At 42.8% G+C, this 20,462-nt stretch overlaps 1 protein-coding gene across 1 annotated transcript in view; it reads left to right on the top strand.

The window, feature by feature from the left end:
• Positions 1-12,338: 12,338 nt before the first annotated feature.
• SEMA5B (semaphorin 5B) overlaps positions 12,339-20,462 on the top strand; it is a gene marked incomplete at both ends in the record, with an annotated part of 136,047 nt that continues 127,923 nt past the window's right edge. Inside the window, one exon of the mRNA XM_080621298.1 lies at positions 12,339-12,492. Coding sequence (XP_080477424.1) covers positions 12,339-12,492 — 154 coding nt within the window. The remainder of the gene's footprint in view (positions 12,493-20,462) is intronic.

The raw sequence follows: 20,462 nt of genomic DNA, 5'->3' as shown, positions 1-20,462 counted from the left end.
GGACATGTTTAAATTAATCTAGTAATAATTGATTCAGAAGAGATTTGGAGGACAGAATTTGCATAAAAGCCATAATGAGAGCAAATCCTCCAAGGCCAGACTGAACAGCTAAGTCCCTGAATAACTTACATCTCCTAAACTCATTTGGTTATATACGCAGGATGAAGGTGTGGGGGCTGGCATGCCATGTGATTGGAATTCATTACAAATAATTCATCTTCCCCAGAAAGCTTGGCCTCAAAGTATATTAAAATGATATTAGCCCCTGAATGCTTGCTCAGGCCTTGCCTCCTGGAAGATGACAACAAGGTTTCTGTTTGAGGGATTGTTTGGAGTTTTTAAAGCACTCTTGACAAGGCGAGCTGGCACCCTGGTGCTGGGGTGTCCACTGGGAGGCTGCTTCTCCTGACTGGAGGGATTCAGATGTCCAGTTTTGGCAGGACATCTGAATTTGTCAAAAACATGAGTGTGGAGGATGATCCCACCTTTTAGTCTCTCCCACCTTTCCCTTCCTTCCAAGCATGGAACTGCTTAGATCCTAGGGTTTGCATTAAATCCTGGATCACCTTGGTGTCTTTTGAAATTTAGAGGAGAGGGGCATTTTACAGGATGGGGACTGTACTGTGAACTGTTTAGGTAAAGTAAATCTGGGCAGTGAAAACTATGACCATTAATTAAAAGAATGCAGCCAAGGGTTTTTTGGAAGTCACGTGTCCTGCTTCACTTTGCCTAAATACCGTTTTTGAGAAAATCTCTAAAAGGATGTTGCTGTCACCCAGCATAGTAATACCTGTGTTTTTAGGCTGCTGAGCTTCAGTTAGCAGGTAGCATAGTTCAATGCTCCTGGTATCAGAGAATTTACATAGGATGTTTAGAGGAACAGGAAAATTCAGCTCAGTCTTTTCAGAAGCTATTGATCACCAGGTATTTTTTTTGGGAAAAATTGATGTCACTGTAGTTTTCAGCAGATGAGGAATCAGTCCTATTTTGTTTACACACAGCAGTCAGTAATAACATGCCGTTTGTGAGCTGTATAGTTTCGGGACTTCTTCCCTTCAGTGCTATCCTGTAACCGGGTAGCTCTGGGAAAAATCACTCTCCTCTACAGTATACCAAGTGGGACACAAGAGATGGGGCAAATCAAAGCAACCCTGTGGTTCCAACAAGAGGAAGAGTTACCAGCCTAACAGGTAGCTGCTGTTGCAAGAAATATGAGAAAACTGGGCACAGCAGGGAGAAAAAAAGAGTCTGGCTGGCAATTGTTATTTTGTCTGTTCAGATTTGTGGCATATATAGACTATTTAAATGCCTTCTAGCCAAACGTTTCCATATGATAAATGGTACTGTGCAGTGCCAAGAAGATGCTGCAGCAAAACATTCTCGTTTCCAAGCAGGCTGAAACTTGGAGTTGCACGACAGGGATGCTTTGTGCTTATTCTCCTATGAATATGTGTTATATGGCACCAGGTAATCACAAATTTTTGACAAAAACAAACCAGCTGTGGTTAGTCTCTCCTTTGTGCATTAAAAGAAAACATTCTTCTTATCCTGTTGTTGCAACATAGCAGTACAGGAAGATGCTGCTGGGAGGGATGAGGTAGATTTGTTACATGCACCAGTTGCCTTTGACCCCAGCACATGAGGTTGCAGGAGTGATGCAAGAGGATTTGTGGGACGGAGCAGAAGGGGGTGAGTGGCAGGAGCTGTAGACTTAGAGCTAGTTCTGGTGTGTTTAAACTGGGTAAACAAGGCTCTAGGGAAAGTCAAGCCTGTATGTTATGGCTGTCTCTCAGGCCAGAGGTTTGGTGTGATGATTTCATGGATCAGTTTTTGTCTGCTGGAGACTTGAATTCTGAGATTGCTTCAGGTCAAAGGAGAAGTAAGTGGATTTTTTTTTTTAATTATTTTTTCTTAAACTTTATCTTGTTACTGTTTTCCCAACTGTGTGGTTGCACCGTTACCATAGTGGCTGCTGCATAGTTTATCGGGATTGCTTAACTGCTTGGCGCAGTCTGAGGACTGCGCTTGTCCCTGGCTTGCCGTAATGGTGTTGAAGAGAGAAACCTTGCAAGTTATCAACCTATTTTGGTCTCATGCAATTTGGAACCATTGCTACTAACTTCTTTACTAATAATCCCATGGGATGTCTCCAATGGACCCTCTAAATAAAGCTAAATAAAAAACTAGTGTCAGTAAAACAACAATTAGTAGTCTATTAAGTTAAGAATTAAAGAACACTTACAGTTTTCATACTAAACCATGAGACAAAAGAAAGCCCTGTACCAAAAGCACTTGGAAGAGTCAGGAGGAGTTTACTTCTCTTTTTGTGTCTACCAAAACCTGGTTGCAGTTACTAGTGACAGAGTCACAGTTGGGTTATGCCTCAGTTTCCCCAGCTGTAACGTCACAGCTGCTCTCGGGAGGAGTGTGAACAGGGACACCACACATCTGGGAATCACTACAAATAGAGGAGCTTCTTCAGACTGCGCCAGAGTGTGTTGGAATGACATTTTCTGTGCAGTGTGGTGTTACCGGCTGTGGCTCTGCTAATTTGCACATTTACAAACCATTTTCACATTGTGCAGGGGAGCAACTTTAAGAAAAGCTGCTGCGTTAGTGGTTCTGCAACAGCTAGAGGCTTAAGGCATGGGTCTGTGTGATGAGTACCAAACTTCAAGCCAGAAAGAGCCCTTGCAGTCAGGTGACTATTTGCAGTAAGTCTGATGCTTAATCTACTGTACTTGCATTATATAGCTCATGTGCATGTAAACAGCATGTCTGGCACCTTGGAATTTACAGCAGCCATACAGGGGACTCTACATCATGCATACAGCAAGAAAAGGCAACTGCACTGCAACATATGCTGAGCTCCCCAGCTGCAGACAGAGACTCTGGAATAGTTATTACTGTGTCGCTACTGTCAGATAAGCCCTGGGATGTCTCCTGTCTTGAGCTGTGTTACACTCATTCATCCTCTCCTTTTGATGAAAAATCCAGAGACTTTAACTAGGAGCCAGGAGCTCCTGGTTTATAAGGCAGGCTGCAGTAAACTTCGCCTTTGAATTGCAGTTGTGCTAAGTACCGTAGCATCTATTGTCTTCTGTTGTGTTCATCTCTGCATTCATCTCTGTTTCACAGATGGAACACATGAAAAATAATTCCATAGGCAGTCCAGGTCCCAGAATTACCAAAAAGACCTCCACTTTGACATCTTTGTTGGCAGTCTCTCAGAGAGGCCATTCTGTGAAGAGCAAATGGATTTTTCCATCCCCACTGTAGTCTTCTAGAGAACAGGGGACGTACACCACCAGGGAAATAAATGAGTATAAGCCTTCATTGCCAAGTATGATATTTGGATAAACAGAAGACTTCAGACTCCAAGGCACCTTTCCACAAGTGCTAAATTCATACCCCAAACAAACACTAACAAAACCTCTCATGTTTTTATATTATGAATGGCCAGCTAAAAAAAAAGATCTAGAGCCCTCTGAGGAGAGTCTCTTGAGGCACTTGGGGACACACTCAATGTGTGGTCCGGTTAGTGCTATTCAAAAGCAGTTCTGAGTGTCAGCGGAGCACATATTTATTTATGCCCACTGGGTCTGGCAGGGATTCAGTGGTACAGTATATTTTCCTCTGTTACACAGGCTTTTATTGTTGAATCAGCTTTATTTAATGCAAGCTTTCCACAGTAGGTTCCTGTTCTGCAGTGCTTCCTCTAAAGGTAAGGAAACAATTCAGTTTCCAGGATCGTGTAGCCACTGACTGTGCTGCTGAGGCCAAGTAGCTAAGCGGTGGCTGATGGCTCATTGAGGGCTTATACCAGTCCATAAAGAAATGGACTGATATCAACCAATTCATTTAGTACCAAACTGTTATTAAGAGTTTTGTCTCTGTTACCTGATCTGAACAAGAATATTCCATCACCTTTTGTGAGCTTGGTTTGGAACCTTGACCAGTCCTGAGTGATTTTGAGCAGCAATCAGAAAGCTTTCGAGAAATATAATGCCCCAAAGTGCACTGTCAGTCTTTTGTGGTATGTAGTCCTAAGATCAGACGAAAGACTATTACTATTCAGCACCACTACAGGCTTCACGAGCCATGAACCAAACAGTATATTAGGTTAAACTGATTTCTCCTTTGCAGAGAGTTACCTGAATTATTTATATAGATCTAGATAACAGAAAGGTTGCAATAAAGTGACCTGTGTTACGAGTTCTCAATTGTTTTATCCTTGGTATAAAGCCTACCATGATACTGCAACCAGTGCCTTGCAGACTGTGAGGCAGGAGCTGTGAGAGTGGTCAGCATGAAGCCCAACCTTCTGCTTTGCTGCAGGAGAGTCTATTGCCTGCACGCTCTTGCAGTCCACCCTGCTGCTGAATTGTAGGGTTTTTAGAAAGATAACTCTTGGATTGTATGAGTGAAAATGTGGTTCTGTCCTCCTGGGGTGTTATGAGAGCAAATTCAGTGTGGGGCTCAGAGATGATGTTGTAGTGGAGGCTGTGGGAAGCCCTGAACAAGGTGGACACATGACAGCATGGTGAAACCCAGCCAGAACAAGAGCTGCAGCTTGTAAGCTGTTGTGAATTTAGAAATGAGCTCACTGATTCTTCAGAAGACTGTAGCATGATTTAATTAAAGAAAAACAAGATCTCTTCACAGATTCTTATCTGAACAGTAGTTTGACCATTCCCATATGTTTGTCTCACAAGTACATGAATGAGAAAAGCTTGCTAGGCAGAAGCCCCCAGTCTAAGGGTGCACGTGAGATCTGACATCGGGATATGCAAGAGCAGTGTGCCATGTTTGGCTATAAGACACATCCATCTCCCCAGTGCCGGCTGAGGGCTGAGTGTATGCATGTGGCCAGGGGCAGAGGGAAAAGCTGTTCCTTTTCTTCGATAGTGCGGAAAGGCCCTTGGAGCCAGTCTGGTGGGAGAAATTCCAGCCGGTGAGGGTGGGAGGGGAGGTCAAGGAGCGGTGGATGAATAAAGGACCATGGTTTTGTTGGCCTTGGATTTCTCTGTTTTCTAGGGCAGAGCTGCCTGTTCCAGCCTGTCATAGTCACACTGCTGAGCTGTCTTGCTTTGTAATGTTTATATTTATTTCCCTTATTCTTCCAGTACTTTTTTGGAATACTTTAATGCCCACCTCTTTCCATTGCTGTTCTTCACTCTGGTATCCCATTCTAATAAAATCATAACTGTGCCAACCACAAAAGATTCCAAACAGAAGAATTAATGCTTTTACAGAAGGGTCCTTTTAAATCTTTTTTAAAGGCAGCTCTTTTCTTTACAATGAAAGATGAAGCATTTTCCTTTATCCTTAAACTTTACTGTCACGTTTTATTAAGTCAAAATGATAGTTACAGTCAGAGAAAAGCAGGATATGAATTCCTGGTACAGCCATTTTTGAAGTGCGCTTTGTTTTAAAGCCCTGAAGATTGATTGAAGGTATTTTTCTTTTAGACATGGAGCTTTACTCAAAGGGGGCCTGATCTGAGTTACCCTCTGTAAATCAGGATTAGTTCCTGTGAAATCAATGGAGTTACAATGATACAATATAGGGTGAGTTGGAAAAGACTCATGCCCTGAGAATGAATAAGGAAGGGACTGTGGTTGATCCCCTGAATGCTGTGCTTGTGCGGGGGGCTGAAGCCACGAGACCAAGCAGAATTATATGCTGGCCCTTTTGAACTGCCATGAAATGGCCTGGATGAGAAATGGGCATGCAGCAGTGGGCTTGTGCTCTCGTGGGTGCTGTGGTTGCAAATCTCAGCTCTGGGGATGTGTTGCATATGCAGACCTCCTGTTTTACTCATTGCCCGTCCCCTGCCACCCCCACTACAGTCACGGAGGCCCATGAGCTGAGGGAGCCTGATTTAAGAGACAAGAGCATGGTGCCAGAAGTGGTGCTCTACAAAATATCTGTCTGTGGGGCATATTTCACTGGGTCCAATGGAGTCTGGATTTGTTGGCCTTTGTTTGGCTGAGGGCCAGAGTGGTTCACTGTGCAGAGTATGAGAGAGAGATGCTCCATCACTGGGCCTTGGGATTATGCAGAGACACACAGGACAGGCTTTTGTGAGGGAGATGGCAGATAAACTTGGATAGATAACCTTAATGGACATTTTTATCTTTTTTTTTTTTTTTTTTTTTTTTTTTTTAGCATGTCGTTGGGGGTGCAAACCAGCTAGGGTGGTAGAGATACATCAAGATGAGCAAATAAAGAATTGAAGTATGTACTGTCTCAGATTTGACTTTAACCAGAGATTTGAGCTCTTGAAACCTTGAGAGCTGATTTACAGTATCACAGTATGTTAGAGATTGGAAGGGACCTCAAAAGATCATCTAGTCCAATCCCCCTGCCAGAGCAGGAACACCTAGATAAGGTTACACAGGAATGTGTCCAGGCAGGTTTTGAATGTCTCCAGAGAAGGAGACTCCACAACCCCCCTGGGCAGCCTGTTCCAGTGTTCTGTCACCCTCACTGAGAAGAAGTTTCTTCTCAAGTTTAAGTGGAACCTCTTGTGTTCCAGTTTATACCCATTACCCCTTGTCCTATCATTGTTTGCCACTGAGAAGAGCCTGGCTCCATCCTCATGACACTCCCCCTTTATATATTTATATACACTAATAAGGTCCCCCTGCAGTCTCCTCTTCTCCAAACTATAGAGACCCAGCTCCCTCAGCCTTTCCTCATAAGGGAGATGCTCCACTCCCTTAATCATCTTAGTTGCCCTGCGCTGGACTCTCTCCAGCAGGTCCCTGTCCTTCTTGAACTGAGGGGCCCAGAACTGGACACAATATTCCAGATGCGGTCTCACCAGGGCAGAGTAGAGGGGAAGGAGAACCTCTCTTGACCTACTGACCACTCCCCTTCTAATACACCCCAGGATGCCATTGGCCTTCTTGGCCACAAGGGCACAGTGTTGGCTCATGGTCATCCTGCTGTCCACTAGGACTCCCAGGTCCCTCTCCCCTACACTACTCTCTAACAGGTCGTTCCCCAACCTATACTGGAACCTGGTGTTGTTCCTGCCCAGATGCAGGACTCTACACTTTCCCTTGTTATATTTCATCAAGTTACTCCCTGCCCAACTCTCCAGCCTGTCCAGGTCTCGCTGGATGGCAGCACAGCCTTCTGGCGTGTCAGCCACTCCTCCCAGCTTAGTGTCATCAGCAAACTTGCTGACAGTACACTCAATTCCCTCATCTAAATCATTGATGAATATATTAAATAATACTGGTCCCAGTACTGACCCTTGAGGCACTCCACTAGATACAGGCCTCCAACTAGACTCCGCCTCATAGACTACAACTCTCTGGCTTCTCTCCTTCAGCCAGTTTGCAGTCCACCTCACTACCTGATCATCCAGACCACACTTCCTCAGTTTAGCTGTGAGGATGCTGTGGGAGACTGTGTCAAATGCTTTGCTGAAGTCAAGGTAGACCACATCCACTGCTCTGCCTGCTGAAGTCCAGGGTTGCAATTCTACTTGCTATTGTACTGGTCCTACCACACAAGATCCTGAATTCCACCATCTCGTGGTCGCTGCAACCAAGGCAGCCCTCAACCTTTACTGCTTCTACCAGCCCCTCCTTGTTAGTGAGGATGAGATCCAGCAGCGCTCCTCTCCTGGTTGGCTGATCCACCATTTGCATGAGGAAGTTATCATCCATACACTGGAGGAACCTCCTGGACTGTGGCTGGGTTGCTGAGTAGTCCTTCCAGCAAACATCAGGGAAGTTAAAATCCCCCACGAGGACCACGTCCTGTGACTGTGAGGCCGCTCTCAGCTGCCTGTCGAAGGCCTCGTCAACTTCCTCACCCTGATCTGGTGGCCTGTAACAGACACCCACAACAGTATCGCCCCTGCCAGCCTGCCCCTTAATTCTCACCCACAGACTCTCAACTCGCTCGTCCTCTGTCCCTGGACAGAACTCAGTACATTGCAGCTGCTCTCGCACATAAAGAGCAACCCCACCACCCCGCCTGGCTGGCCTGTCTTTCCTGAAAAGGACATAGCCCTCCATGAGTATATTCCAGTCATGTGAGCTGTCCCACCACGTCTCTGTAACTGCTACCAGATCATAATCTCCTGACTTAACACAGGTCTCCAACTCCTCCTGCTTATTTCCCATGCTGCATGCATTGGTGTACAGGCATTTCAAGGAGGGAGCTGAGCTCACCAATTTCACCCTAGGATTATAGGAGGCCTCCCAGTCTTCATCAATTCTAGAGTGCTGCTCCACTGGGGCAAGCCCAGCTACAACCCCATCCCCCTTCGAATCTAGTTTAAAGCTCTCCAAATGAGCCCTGCTAATTCATGCCCCAGCATCCTTTTGCCTCTGTGAGTTAAACCTTTCCCACGTGCCATCATCCGGACTGGAGCCTTATAAAACCAGCCGTTATCAAAGAACCCAAAGCCCTGCCTGCAGCACCAGTCTCGTAGCCAATTGTTTGCGGACTGAATTTTCCCATTCAATCCCACATCATCACCGGAAGATGGAAGAAGCGAGGAGAAGATCACTTGAGCCCCAGACTCTTTCACCATCCGCCCCAAGGCCCTGTAGTCTTTCTTCATCCCCCTCAGACTGCGGGAAGCAGCTTCCCCCCCACCTGTCTGGAAGACCAGCAGCGGGTAGTAGTCTGTCGGGTGCACCAGGCTGGGGAGCGCCCCGGTGATATCCCTGATCCAGGCTCCAGGCAGACTACACACTTCCCTATGATGAGGGTCAACTCTGCATATCGGGCCCTCTGTTCCTCTCAGAAGGGAATCGCCTACGACAATGACCTTTCTTTCTTTCTTATCAGAGGCAGTCTTGAGGTGCGAAGTCGACCTCCTTTTCCTATGTGACCTTGTAGTCTGGCCTTGCATCACATCCTCACCTACCTCTCCATCAAGATCCAGGGCCTCAAACCTATTACGGAGGGGCACCTGGGGATTTCTTGAGCTCTAAGCCATTTTGAGCAGAAAGTTTTATAAGAACAGCTCTTTCTAAAACATTTAACTGTATCTACACATCTTAATGCTAGGGCAAGTTCCAGCAGTGCAAACCACCACTAGCCTGGGCTGTGCTTACGGTATGTAGTGTTTTTAGCAGTCTGTATGAGGACTGGTCCTAAGCACTGGTCAGACTCCTGCCCTCACAGTGGAAATCGGCAGCTTGGGCAAAATTGGAGGCTTGAATTTGGCTGTCGCCAGTAGAATTGAAACATTTACAGCTGTTGGACTCTCCCTGGTGGTTACCAGTTTGGTCTCGGCATACAATTGCCATGCTCTTGCACATGGCAGTGCTTCATATTAGGAGTATGGGGTTTTTTAGACATAAAGTTGTAGCAGCTGAGAATAGCAATTACTGAGTTGGAGTCTTTCTTAAAATATTGAGAAAAAAAAATGAACAAGGCATCCAGGGAAGGGGCAGAATCAAGGAATAACCTTTTGCAATGCTATCCATTATTTGAATGTCATTCAGCTGGTGCTCTGCGGCTCTGGCTTCTGTTGCTCTTGGTCAAGTTGGCATTTACACACTGACTCTGAGTCCAGCAGGCTCCAGTTCAGGGCTGCACAACACTGATTTTATTCAGCTTCCCAGCAGATGAGAGCTCCACACATTTGATGGGTGCAATTAGATGTAGAAGATAGGGGACACAGGAAAAGATCCAAGTTTTTCATAATGTTTCTTTTTTGTCTTTTGTTGGTTGTATATTACTTTCCACTTCACATTAAGTTTGAAACCCTTATTTTTGTGCACAATTTGGATTCCCTTATGATAATAAGGAAAAAGAAGTTGGAACTTTACTCCAAGTACTGGTTACAGCTTTCTAAGGAACACTGAAGCCTCTTGGACTGTGGTAAAATCTCCCAGGGAAAGTGGCAGAAATCCAGCTACTTGGCACATTTAACTAGTCCAGACAAAACACTAGTAAATGTACTCTGCTTTTGGCACAGAATATGCTATGGGATGTTATGAAGCTTTCCTGCATGCAACTTTTTGTCATTTCATGACCCTGATGAGTGTGAAACTCATGTGCTGATTGTAGACCACACAGGGCCCATTAGAGGAGCATGGGACTCTACCATGTGTCTTTTTCACCTAGCTGAAGAGCGCTGTTTGCATGAAAATGACCATATTGGCTCAGACTAAAAGTCTGGATTAACCAGTAATGGCTGCACTGGGAGGAGTAGAGCATGCATAAGGTGGGATTTCCATGACAGTCTCTTCCAGTTTCCAGCAAAGACATCTGACACCAAAGAAGTCTTTTTGCCTCTGTGCATTTCCCACAACAGCCATCTCCTCTCAAAGGAAAGTGTGGCTATGTCTCTTCTGGAACTTTGAGTGGATGCGAGGGCTATACAAAATGCATCTCCCTGGGGCTCACTTCTCTGCTTGTGTTTCACTTCTACATCTGTACTGAAAAAAATGATCATTTAAGCCAGTGGCTGAAAATATACTCCAGTGCTTCGTCATCAATAATTTTCGTTAGACCGTGACTTGCACAACATCTCCATCATGTGAGATGCCACAGTGCTCAGTTACGCCCTGCAGTATGCTTGGGCTTGATGACTAAACGGTACGCTGGCCTTAGCTTTGAATGATTTCACATCTCTTACTTCTGCCAGTCCCATTTTTTAATCTAACATGATATTTGCTGTGTTTAAAAAAACACCCTTCATGGTGTAGAACCTCCTTTGGAGAACTGGAAGGGGATTTTATATATCCCTGCATAAAATCTGCATGTATATGGGGCTGGAAAAAATGTGAAATGTTGTAATCTCTCACTCACACTGGCTGGGAAACCAAGTCCTGAGAACTACCCCAAATACTGAATGCCAATGCTATTTTCAGTCAGTGATATGTAGCTGCTGCTGAAGACACACATAATGGATGCACTGGGAACTTGTCTTCATGCCAGTGTTTTAAAATCACAGAGAAATACAGATAAGAATAAAACATAGGATCCATCTTTCAAACCAACTGTCTCCCATTGCTTCTGTAAGCATTCCCTTGTTGCCTCTGTGACACCCAAAGACCTTTACAAACTTCTTTCAACTTCTTGATGTCACATTATTGTCTCCTATTTTGGTCTGTGCCATGCGCCTGTTATTGTGTATGAGTACCCCATGGTACCAGCCACTAGTCTGGTCGCTTCAGCTCACTGGAGGTGTTTTGGAGACTCCAAACAAAAATATAGAGATAGCAGGCACTGCAGGTGTTGACTGTAAAACTACCTTCATGAATCACTACACCTGCAGGAATTGAAAATCTTGTTCTGTGAGATTTCAGTCAGAATCAGCTTTATCACTAGGTAAGATTTAAAGACAGGAGACTCCATTTGTTAGAAAACATATGTTTATAATAATTGAACAAATTTACACAGGACAATACAATGTGCACATTGGTAAGATTAAATTCACCAATGAGGATTTTCCTAAGCTGCAGGAGCACCTTGGGGAGCCTGTGGCATGAGCTAATTAATCCTCCATCCCCTGCCCCAGGCCTGATAGGCCCAGGAAAGTTTTTTAGAGCTATATCTTTCCTGCTGTTGCTGTTAAAAATGCTCATATAGAAAAGGCATTTCCCATCTCCTAGCCTGAGGGTGAGCGCTCCTCCTGTTTAGCTGTGCCTCAGCTCTTGTGACTGAGACCTATAGCAGCCCATGATAAGGCAGGCAATTGACTCACTTCTCACCATCCTCCCCATTAAGCTGTTTTAATTTTTATGTTACCTTAATTAGCACTTTCCTGGCAACACGTTTAAATTGGCTTCTCTTGTTTTAAAACATTTAAAACAGCAGTGGTAAAATGGAAGAATTTCCTATTAGAACAGTATTAATTGCACATGTGGTTTCATAATGACTGATGTTGGCCATTCCTTAGTAATCTCTTGAACATAGCGTGACATTTAAACATGGACATGTCATGAAACTGAAGAGTGAGGTGTCCACACTGGGGGATACTTTTACACCTGGAATATTTGAGAATTCAAATTGTCAGCAATGGCCATTGCACACCAGCTGCTGGGTAAGGACATGTGCCCCAAAGGTGCACAGAGATATATATTTAGGGAGGTGTATACTTACCTTCTCTTTGAAGTTAGAAGCCCAAATACAGTTGTAAATTGGGTCATTATTTTTAGATGCTGTTCGTGGATTATTATCTTGTGTACTTCGTACAAGTGGGGTTGGGATGAAAGGGGAACTTCCACCTTTCTCTACCCATGTTACACATTCTGAATAAGAATTCATCTTTCTGAAAGTGGAATTATTTGTATTTCAGGTGTCCTCCCTGGGCCTACCTTGGAAGCTAGATCTGCAGTTGCCCTTCAGTCATGGTTGTTTCAAGATTAAAGGCCATTTCCCTGTCATTGCCAAGCCTTTTTCTTCTTGCTTTTCATCTCTCAGCATCACAGAATGTACCTGAATATTCTGAAGCTGAACATCAGCAATGTGTCAGGAAAGAACACCCCACAATTGCTTTTGAAGGTAAGAGCTTCTATTCCTGTTTTAAGTTCCAGTAGGATGATCCGTTTTGAAGTCCTTCCTGATGCTATGGATGATGGCTCAGTTTGTGCTGTTTTCCTTGTACCTGTGATCCACAGGCCAGTGCAAGTAGCCTAATGAATTGTATTCACTTTGATGCTTTACAGTGTTTTAACTCTGAGGCTTTACAGCAGTCACTTAATTCAGACAGCTTTGCAACTACTGGTCTAAGAATCTCAATTTTCAATTCTGCTACAAACTCCCTGTAATCTTGTGCCACACTGAAACTGTGTTCCAGTTTCCTTTTCTCTAACTGGATTCAGTAGTGCTTAGTATTTATTTGGATTTAGTAGTGCTTAGTGAGTAGCCTCACCTGGCTAGCTGGATCCAGACACTCAGTGAGTGAAAAATGATAGAGAATTTGGACATACTTGAACACAAGAAAAGTAAATTGTTTTAAAATGGCAGGGAATGGCATTCTCTTGTCCTTACCCCAGTTGGATTTTCCATGAGTGTACCGGCACTCCTAAGCTACTGTCTGTCCAGTCTGTCCACTTGCCCACTAAACTGTTAGATCATTATGTTGGTATCACCATTATTTCTGAATTCACTCCAGACTAGTTTGTTAAGCTCAGCATCATCAGCTGCTGAATGTCCTTGCTAATAATCATTTCCTTCTAAATGTTGAAATACCGATTTTGGTTCCCATTTAAGGCTGTGCAATGCATCTCCAGTTACATTCTTTGCTAAAGGCAATTAAGTACCTTGCAATGTGTCTCTAGTTAGGTTCTTTGCTAAAGGCAATTTAGTTGTGGGTTTGTGACCTTTGAGATAGGGTTTCCAGGAAGAAAGTAGTCAAAGGCTTCCTTGCTGACATTTCAGTGTTCTTCTAGAGAGCTTTACTCTTCGCAGAGGAGGGAACTCTTCTCTCTTAATTTGGAAAGTGTAAGAGTTTACTTGTCTGTCTTCCATTATCTGTGCTTTAAAAGTTTAAGTGGATTAAAGTAAATTAGCAAAATCTTTAAGCCTACATGATATGGCACTGGTTCTAACCTTGCTCCAGTGAAATGAGTAAATAAAACTTGATTTTAATTGCTAAATAAGTCTAACCATCTGTTTAACTGGGGAGGGATGAAAGGAGAAACCCATGCAGTTAAAAATGTGGTGGAATTCATTTGGATATTTAAATAGATTGTACAATAATAATGATGTTATAGGTACAGAAAAGAGAAAAAGTCTGAGCTCTTTCCATTAACCAGGAGCACCAAATGTGGAGTGTGCAGAGGATGTGTTGGTGAGATCCAGCACTGAGAGAAATCATTCTGCAGGGAATATTAGAGCTCTGATTCCTGATGTTGAGGAACTGCTGGGCATTTTTTGGCACTTGATATGAGTGCTTCTCTGTGGAAGTAATGACTACATAAAACCCCTCATAATTTACCAGTTTGCTTTGCTTTAATCAGGCATGAATTTTTCCCAGAAAAAAAATAATCTCTCCTCCTCTTTCACTGTTCTTATCCCCTTCCTCTCTTTAATGGTAGAGGGCAAAACCTGGTGAATTAATTAGAACTTGACAATTACAGAAAAGAAATAGAGATTGAAATTGCAGACACATCAAGAAAATTACCCAGATTATCATTTGGGTCTCTTAAACCCAAACTAGATTCAGAGTTATTGTTTTTTCTCAGCACCTGTTTCTTCATGAACGTTCATGATACAGTTTAATCCTGTATTTCCTGCTGCAATGCTCAGCTGGAAAATACACAGGAATAAAATTAAAGGCATCTTCTTTCCACTGCACATGGTACGTAAGTTCTATGGAAGAGGTCTTACACCTTCAAAACCACATTCAGTTCATAATATAATTTACTTTAAAGCTATACCTTGCTCTCATGCCAGCGCAAGCAGGTTTCAGCTGCAAGGAAGACAAGCAGGGAAATCTGCTTCTTATGTGCTGTTCCAAATTCCTCTGAGGATGTCTCCACTTAAAAGTGTGGCTTTCAGTGAGTCTCAAAATGCATTGTCCCATGGATCACAACCTGATATACAATGGGAATGCTGAGCCAACGATTGAAAGAGTGACCCTAACAGTAGCTCTGCTGATGCTCCTGCTGCTAGGGGAGAGGATTATATTACACCTCCAATTTTCAGTGGATGAGTGGTAATAGTAACTAAGGTCCCAGGCCATTCAGTTGTACAGGATGCATTAATTTACTGCCAGAAGGAACAGGTTAACAAAACAGTTTATATTACAAAGGATTGAATAGCTTCTATTTTACAGCCTTGCTAGCCTGGCTTCCGATTGTAAGACAAATGGGATGCCATAATATGTTTTGTGTTCTCCAGTCTTCAGTTCCCACTTTGGTTATGCTCAGCCTTTCTTTTCATCGTACTTTTCCTTCAGATTACAATATTCTTAGCATCCAGTTGGCTGGATAATATCCTTGTCATGGAAGAATCCAAGTAAAACTCTCTACCCTTTAACTTATTTCCAGAGAAATTATGTATTTTCTGTGTCGAATCTCTTGCTTATTATGTCTCATCCACAGTTGCCAACCATCTATTTGAACTGATAATCTCTTTGTATTGCATAGGAGGGATAAAAAAGAGAGGCTACAGTACATGACCTACTTATTTAAGCAGGAAGTATCTATGCAAAATGCTTTTACTTTAGCTGTGTTTGGACCTGAAGAAATGCCTGTTTCATTATAGAGCTCATTCCCCAAACCACCTGCCATTATTTGTGACCTGGGGAAAATTATCTAGACAAATTGAGGGACATAAATTCTGGTCCTTAATATGCTTATTTTACATGCTTAAGATAAAGTTTGCACTGCCAGGAGAGATGTGGGCTGGGAATGGATTGTAAGCTGAATGATTTATCCTAGCAGACTTCAGAGAGATTGTGAGGGACAGGTTAGGAATCTATGCTGTGAACACCGTCGTGTGTGTTTGCACAGTACCAAATATACACAATGGTGCCCCAGTTTCCCTGACACTTATAAATGATGCTCATTGTATAGTTCACCAACAATAATAACATACCCAGTTTGGGCTTTTCATAACTAGATTGTTTTATTCTGTGCTTATAGGAAATCCAGTTAAAGTTTGATTTCCCTTGTTAGATCAATAAGAAAATGATCTTTCACTTCCAGGGAGGCTGTTTCTCTTGTCTTATTACCTATTTGGCTGTGAATGGGTACTTCCATTAAGGATCTCTCATGCTTGTCTGTTTTTCAGTGAGTTGAGACATTTGTGAAACAAGAAAAGTATAACCTTTTTTATTCATACGTGCATGTACACATGTATCCAAGTCCCATTTCACTAAACAGTATGTCATCCTGGCACAGCTACGCTGTGGACCATTCTGGTAAGCCAAACACCAGAGAAATTGTTTCTAGTTCCTGTCGGTCATGCTCTTCTTTCTTGTCTTTTCCATATGTATCTGCTAACCAATAGATCCGTCCCTGCATTTCTGCATTTGCAACTGGGCTATGCCCTTGCCATACTGTCTTTGTTCTTAGCTGTACGCTTCATTGTCATACAGATGTTTCTTGGACATACAGCATCTTCGCTATTCATTAAAGATATTTGGAGCTCCTTTATAACATGCCTCTTGGGAAATCCAGAACCATCTTCTGCCACAGCAGCACTATGTAAGATTTGTTATTTTGAGAGCCAGAGCCATCACTGACATGTGTATATGTTTGTAGTGGGTGCAGAGTGCTTGGTTTCAGGTTGTTTACCAAGGAAGTGCTTGAAAGTTTGCAAACTCATCTGTGTTATATCATTTGGATGTCTTCATTCGTAAAAACACCTCAGCTGATCCCAAGCCTCAATCACTGGGGGGAGGTGGACTTGTTTAAACAGCTTGTATCCCACATCTTCTCAGGACAGCAAGTCTCAGTTTTGCAGACTGCATCATTAAGGCTAGTGTGAGTTCTCAGTGTGTAGTGTTTGAACCATTGTCTAATTCTCGATTTCTCCTGAATGCAGACAAGCTGCTCTGTCTGTTGCCTCAGGTTTTCAAAAGGAATTAGTTTGGGAGTGTTTAAATCTGGATTTTTTCTTCGAACTGTCTGTAATTATTACCTCCTACCCAGACCCATGCGATTCAGATTGCTTGAATGTAGCTTGCTATATATTTTCTCAGTATTTTCTTTCTTCATACAACGTTTTATTGAAATGTGGCCACCTTCAAACACTGAAATCTGTGGGGAGCAGTTAAGTGTTTGCTTATTGTATTGAAAGAAAAAGCTGTTTAAAATTTGTGGGCTGAAGGATAATAGGGCATGATTTATTTCTTTTGAAGGTTCTTGATATTTTACCAAGCACCCCCACTATTGTTGAATCGGTCACTAATACGTTATTTGCTTTACTGTATATTGACAGAAAAAAGGCACGTTAGCATCCATCAACTCCAAAAAGCCAGCTAGGAAATCCTCTTAGGAAATTCTGATAAAGATTTACACTTTTCTTGAGCAAGTGAGATTTTGACAATCCAAATCAAAATTGTAGTAAACAAAGGATGAAGACTGTGGGGTGAAGTATGAGAGGCCTATCTGGCTATGCGTCAAAGGGAAGGCAAAATATATTATGGGAGCATTGTCTTCTAGCTTGTAGCCTTTTTGCCCTTGAATCTCCAAACAGGGATTCCAAATGTTAACTAATGATGGATTGTTGACTGGAAGCTGGTGGCATCCTGTAGGTGCTACAGAATATTTGCCCTTCTGTACATTTCAGTATAGACTTTGTTTCCATTAAGAAAACCTTGTTGCAATTTTCTTTCTAATCTTGAAAGATGGAACTGTGGCAAATGAAACTGTTATTTCCTTCTTTAGAGTTGATTTAGAATTTGTTTAAAAATTATGGCTGGTAAAACCATAAATATACAGTGGTTAAGGAAGTAATATGCTCTCAGGCAAAACTTCTGAAAATTACACCCAACAGTTCTCAATATATTTTTCATTCTATAGTAATAACAATAATGATGCTAGTTCTTTCACGCTTCCCCATTCATGGTGTCCAAGGCACTTCACAAATAATTGCAATAAGATTTGATTGAAAAAAATTATTCAGTATGCTGTTCCTTGGGGCCTTAAGAAGAAAAGGGGTTTTGGAAGAGTGCCCTTCATTCACAAAATGCTTTAGAGAGAGTGAATCATGACAAGCAGGAGAGAGAGAAGGAAGACTTTATGGTGAAGCTTCAGGAAACAAAGTGGTTGAGTAACTCTTACATATTGGAGTGAAGGAAGGTAAAACTTTGAAGAGGTATGATAGTTCAGGGGAAGGAACAGCCTCTGACCATGAGTGGTGGTGAAGATGAGAGGAAGGGCATCCTCAGCAGCAGGACTGAGTTAGATGGACTCACAGTGTGGAGAAACAGGTACTGAGAAGGTCACCAGCATAGTATACCTGGGTCAAGGCCATGGAAAGCTCTTGTCAGCAGCAGAGTAGCTTGTTTATATTTTCCAGGGGTACCACTGGTGTAGCTGGGGCTAACAGCAGCAGCTACCAGCATCATGTGCATGTCCTTCCTTTGGAACAGTGGCTGGATCTAGGACATAGAAGTGGGTTGCCTCTTTTCAGATCCCAGGCACACCTCAGAGAAAGGAAACAGCGTGGAAAGCAAAGGAAAGTGCTTTTCTTTTTTTTTTCTGTGGTTCAGTGCAAACAAGACATGTCTTACAGACACCTCATTCTCGGTTTAAAGTTTACTTAGCATAGTTCCCAACTGAGTTAAGTTTGTGAGCCAGTGGTATGGCAGACCTCATTTATTTAGCATATCTGCTTCTGATGACTGTTAATATATCACATCCTCCTAAAGCCTTCCATTCAAGGATGTCATTATGCTTTAATAAAGTTCACTTTAGTACTAGCAATCTCATAAAAAATATTCTTGTTTAATCATGCAGGGTTCACCCTGAAAAGCCACGAACAGTCTCAGCTCAGTCAAGCACTTAATGTGTACTTACCTTGAAGTCAATGGGATTGTGTGCTTGAAACCAAGCGTATGCCTACGTGCTGAGCTAAGCCACAGTCAAATTGCATGCACTGAAATATTGTCTATAAATGGAAGATATCGTCTATAAATGGAAAACCTAGCATGTAGTTTTGTTTCTGGAGTGTTCTGCTACCATAGGTAGCATAGTTGTTCCTCTAACATGGCAGAATCAAGTGGTTAAGAAATACAACGTGTTCCTTGGATTAAAATAGTATTATCTGGATTAAAGTTTGTGATCTGCAATACATGGTAAGACTGGGTTAGAGGTTCTAATGGTCATTTCTGGCTTTGGGAAATACAGGTAAAATCCTGAAGACCTTGTGCTTTGGCTTATAAAGCTCTGACTTCATAGATCATCCATCCTTTCCTTTTTATAACATTGTGTGATCCTTAGGATGTATTTTAATGGAATTGCTTGAGCTGCAAAATTCAGATTTGTATTTTATACATGGGGATTGCTCTGTTTTACAGCACATTAATGAAAGAGGTGGAGGTCATTTGTGAAATGTGGTCTTTGATAATCCTTTACTATTATTAGCCAGCTTCCAATTTAAAACCACTGATCTTTATGAGAACAGGTTAATTTCAAAAGTCTTTTAGGATTTTATAGCCTCTGCTCCAATTCATTGGTGTAACTAGCTCATGGTGGGACCTTTGTCCACAGAAGACAGGAGTTCTCATAAGCCTGACTAGCTAAAATGTACAAACTGTATGTTTGAATTGGCATCTCCAGTTCAGTCTCTGGCAAGCCACCAAAGAGGGTCAACTTCTGTTTCAGATGTTGTCAAAATCAGACAAATCTGCTTCTGTGGTACCTGCAGGTAAAATTCAGGGAGAGTTTAGCCATACTTTCTCTGCCTTCTCCTACATTCTCACTCATGAAAACAGTTGTCCTGAATCTTGCGCCATTTCTGCTGGCAGAAGTGGCTGATGTAGACATGTAACTGTAAGCATAGTGAAAAAAAATTGCATTCAGATGTGGAGGAGGCAGATTGAATGGTGGTTGAATGATGACAAAGGAGTGTTTTTTCCGTCAGACTGCAGTGACTGCAGGACCAAGATGCAACTTGCTTTCCTATCTGAAAAGAGGGATTATACTTATCAGAATGTCATAGAAAGCTGCAAGTGATGCATGAGCACTCGTTTTATCTTTCTCAGTGAGGGGGATTGTGTGACAGCTTCAGGGCTTGTTTCGGTGGACAATAGATCACAATACTTAAACACTCTGCAACACCCTTAAGAAAATGAGAAATCTCTGGGTTTGCTAACAGCGGGGCTGTGTGTGGCACTGGTTAGCTGAATTTCACAAGGTGGTGTTGGGGCACAGTGCTGTGACTGCATGACACCGTACAATGCTGTGTGGGCTAGAAGGTAAGGTTTTCCAGGAGGGCTGTTGAGGACAGGAGGCAGTGTTAGGGTGGTGTTTGCCCTGGTTGGAAGCAAGTTGAAAGGAGCCAAATCCGTTCTTTCCATAAAGTTCTGTGCTGTGGAGGCACACCCCTTTGATCCTGTCAATCTCAGGCATGGCAAACGGTCATGCTTATGACTCATGGACATGCACCTGTACTCCACACTCTTGAAGCACTGTGACACCTCCTCTTGCTCTTTATCATCACTAGTGAGGATCTGCAATGTTGTATGTTGAGTCACCATCCCTAGATGTGTAGATGTGGCGCTTAGAGATATGGTTCAGTGGTGGACTTGACAGTGTTAGGTTTGTGGTTGGATTCAATGATTTTAAAGGTCTTTTACAGCCTAAATGATTCTATGTTAGCTAGGGTTTGAGGCTTTGTGGAGGTATGAGCAAGGAGCCTCTCTCATGTTCCATGACTTTTTCCCAATCCCCAAGCCTGAGGCCTGAAAACTTACATCAGTGGAAGTCTCCTGGCTCTCCCTGGGGCAGGTCTTGATGGATCTTCTGTCTGCAAATATCCTTCACCATGTGCAAATAGGAACCCAAGTAAAACAG

The sequence above is a fragment of the Psittacula echo genome (genome assembly GCF_963264785.1).
Source record: "Psittacula echo genome assembly, chromosome: 6".
In the NCBI taxonomy this organism is placed as follows: Eukaryota; Metazoa; Chordata; class Aves; order Psittaciformes; family Psittacidae; genus Psittacula; species Psittacula echo.
Note: the sequence above shows the minus strand (reverse complement) of the source record. Positions and strands in the feature narration are given on the sequence as shown.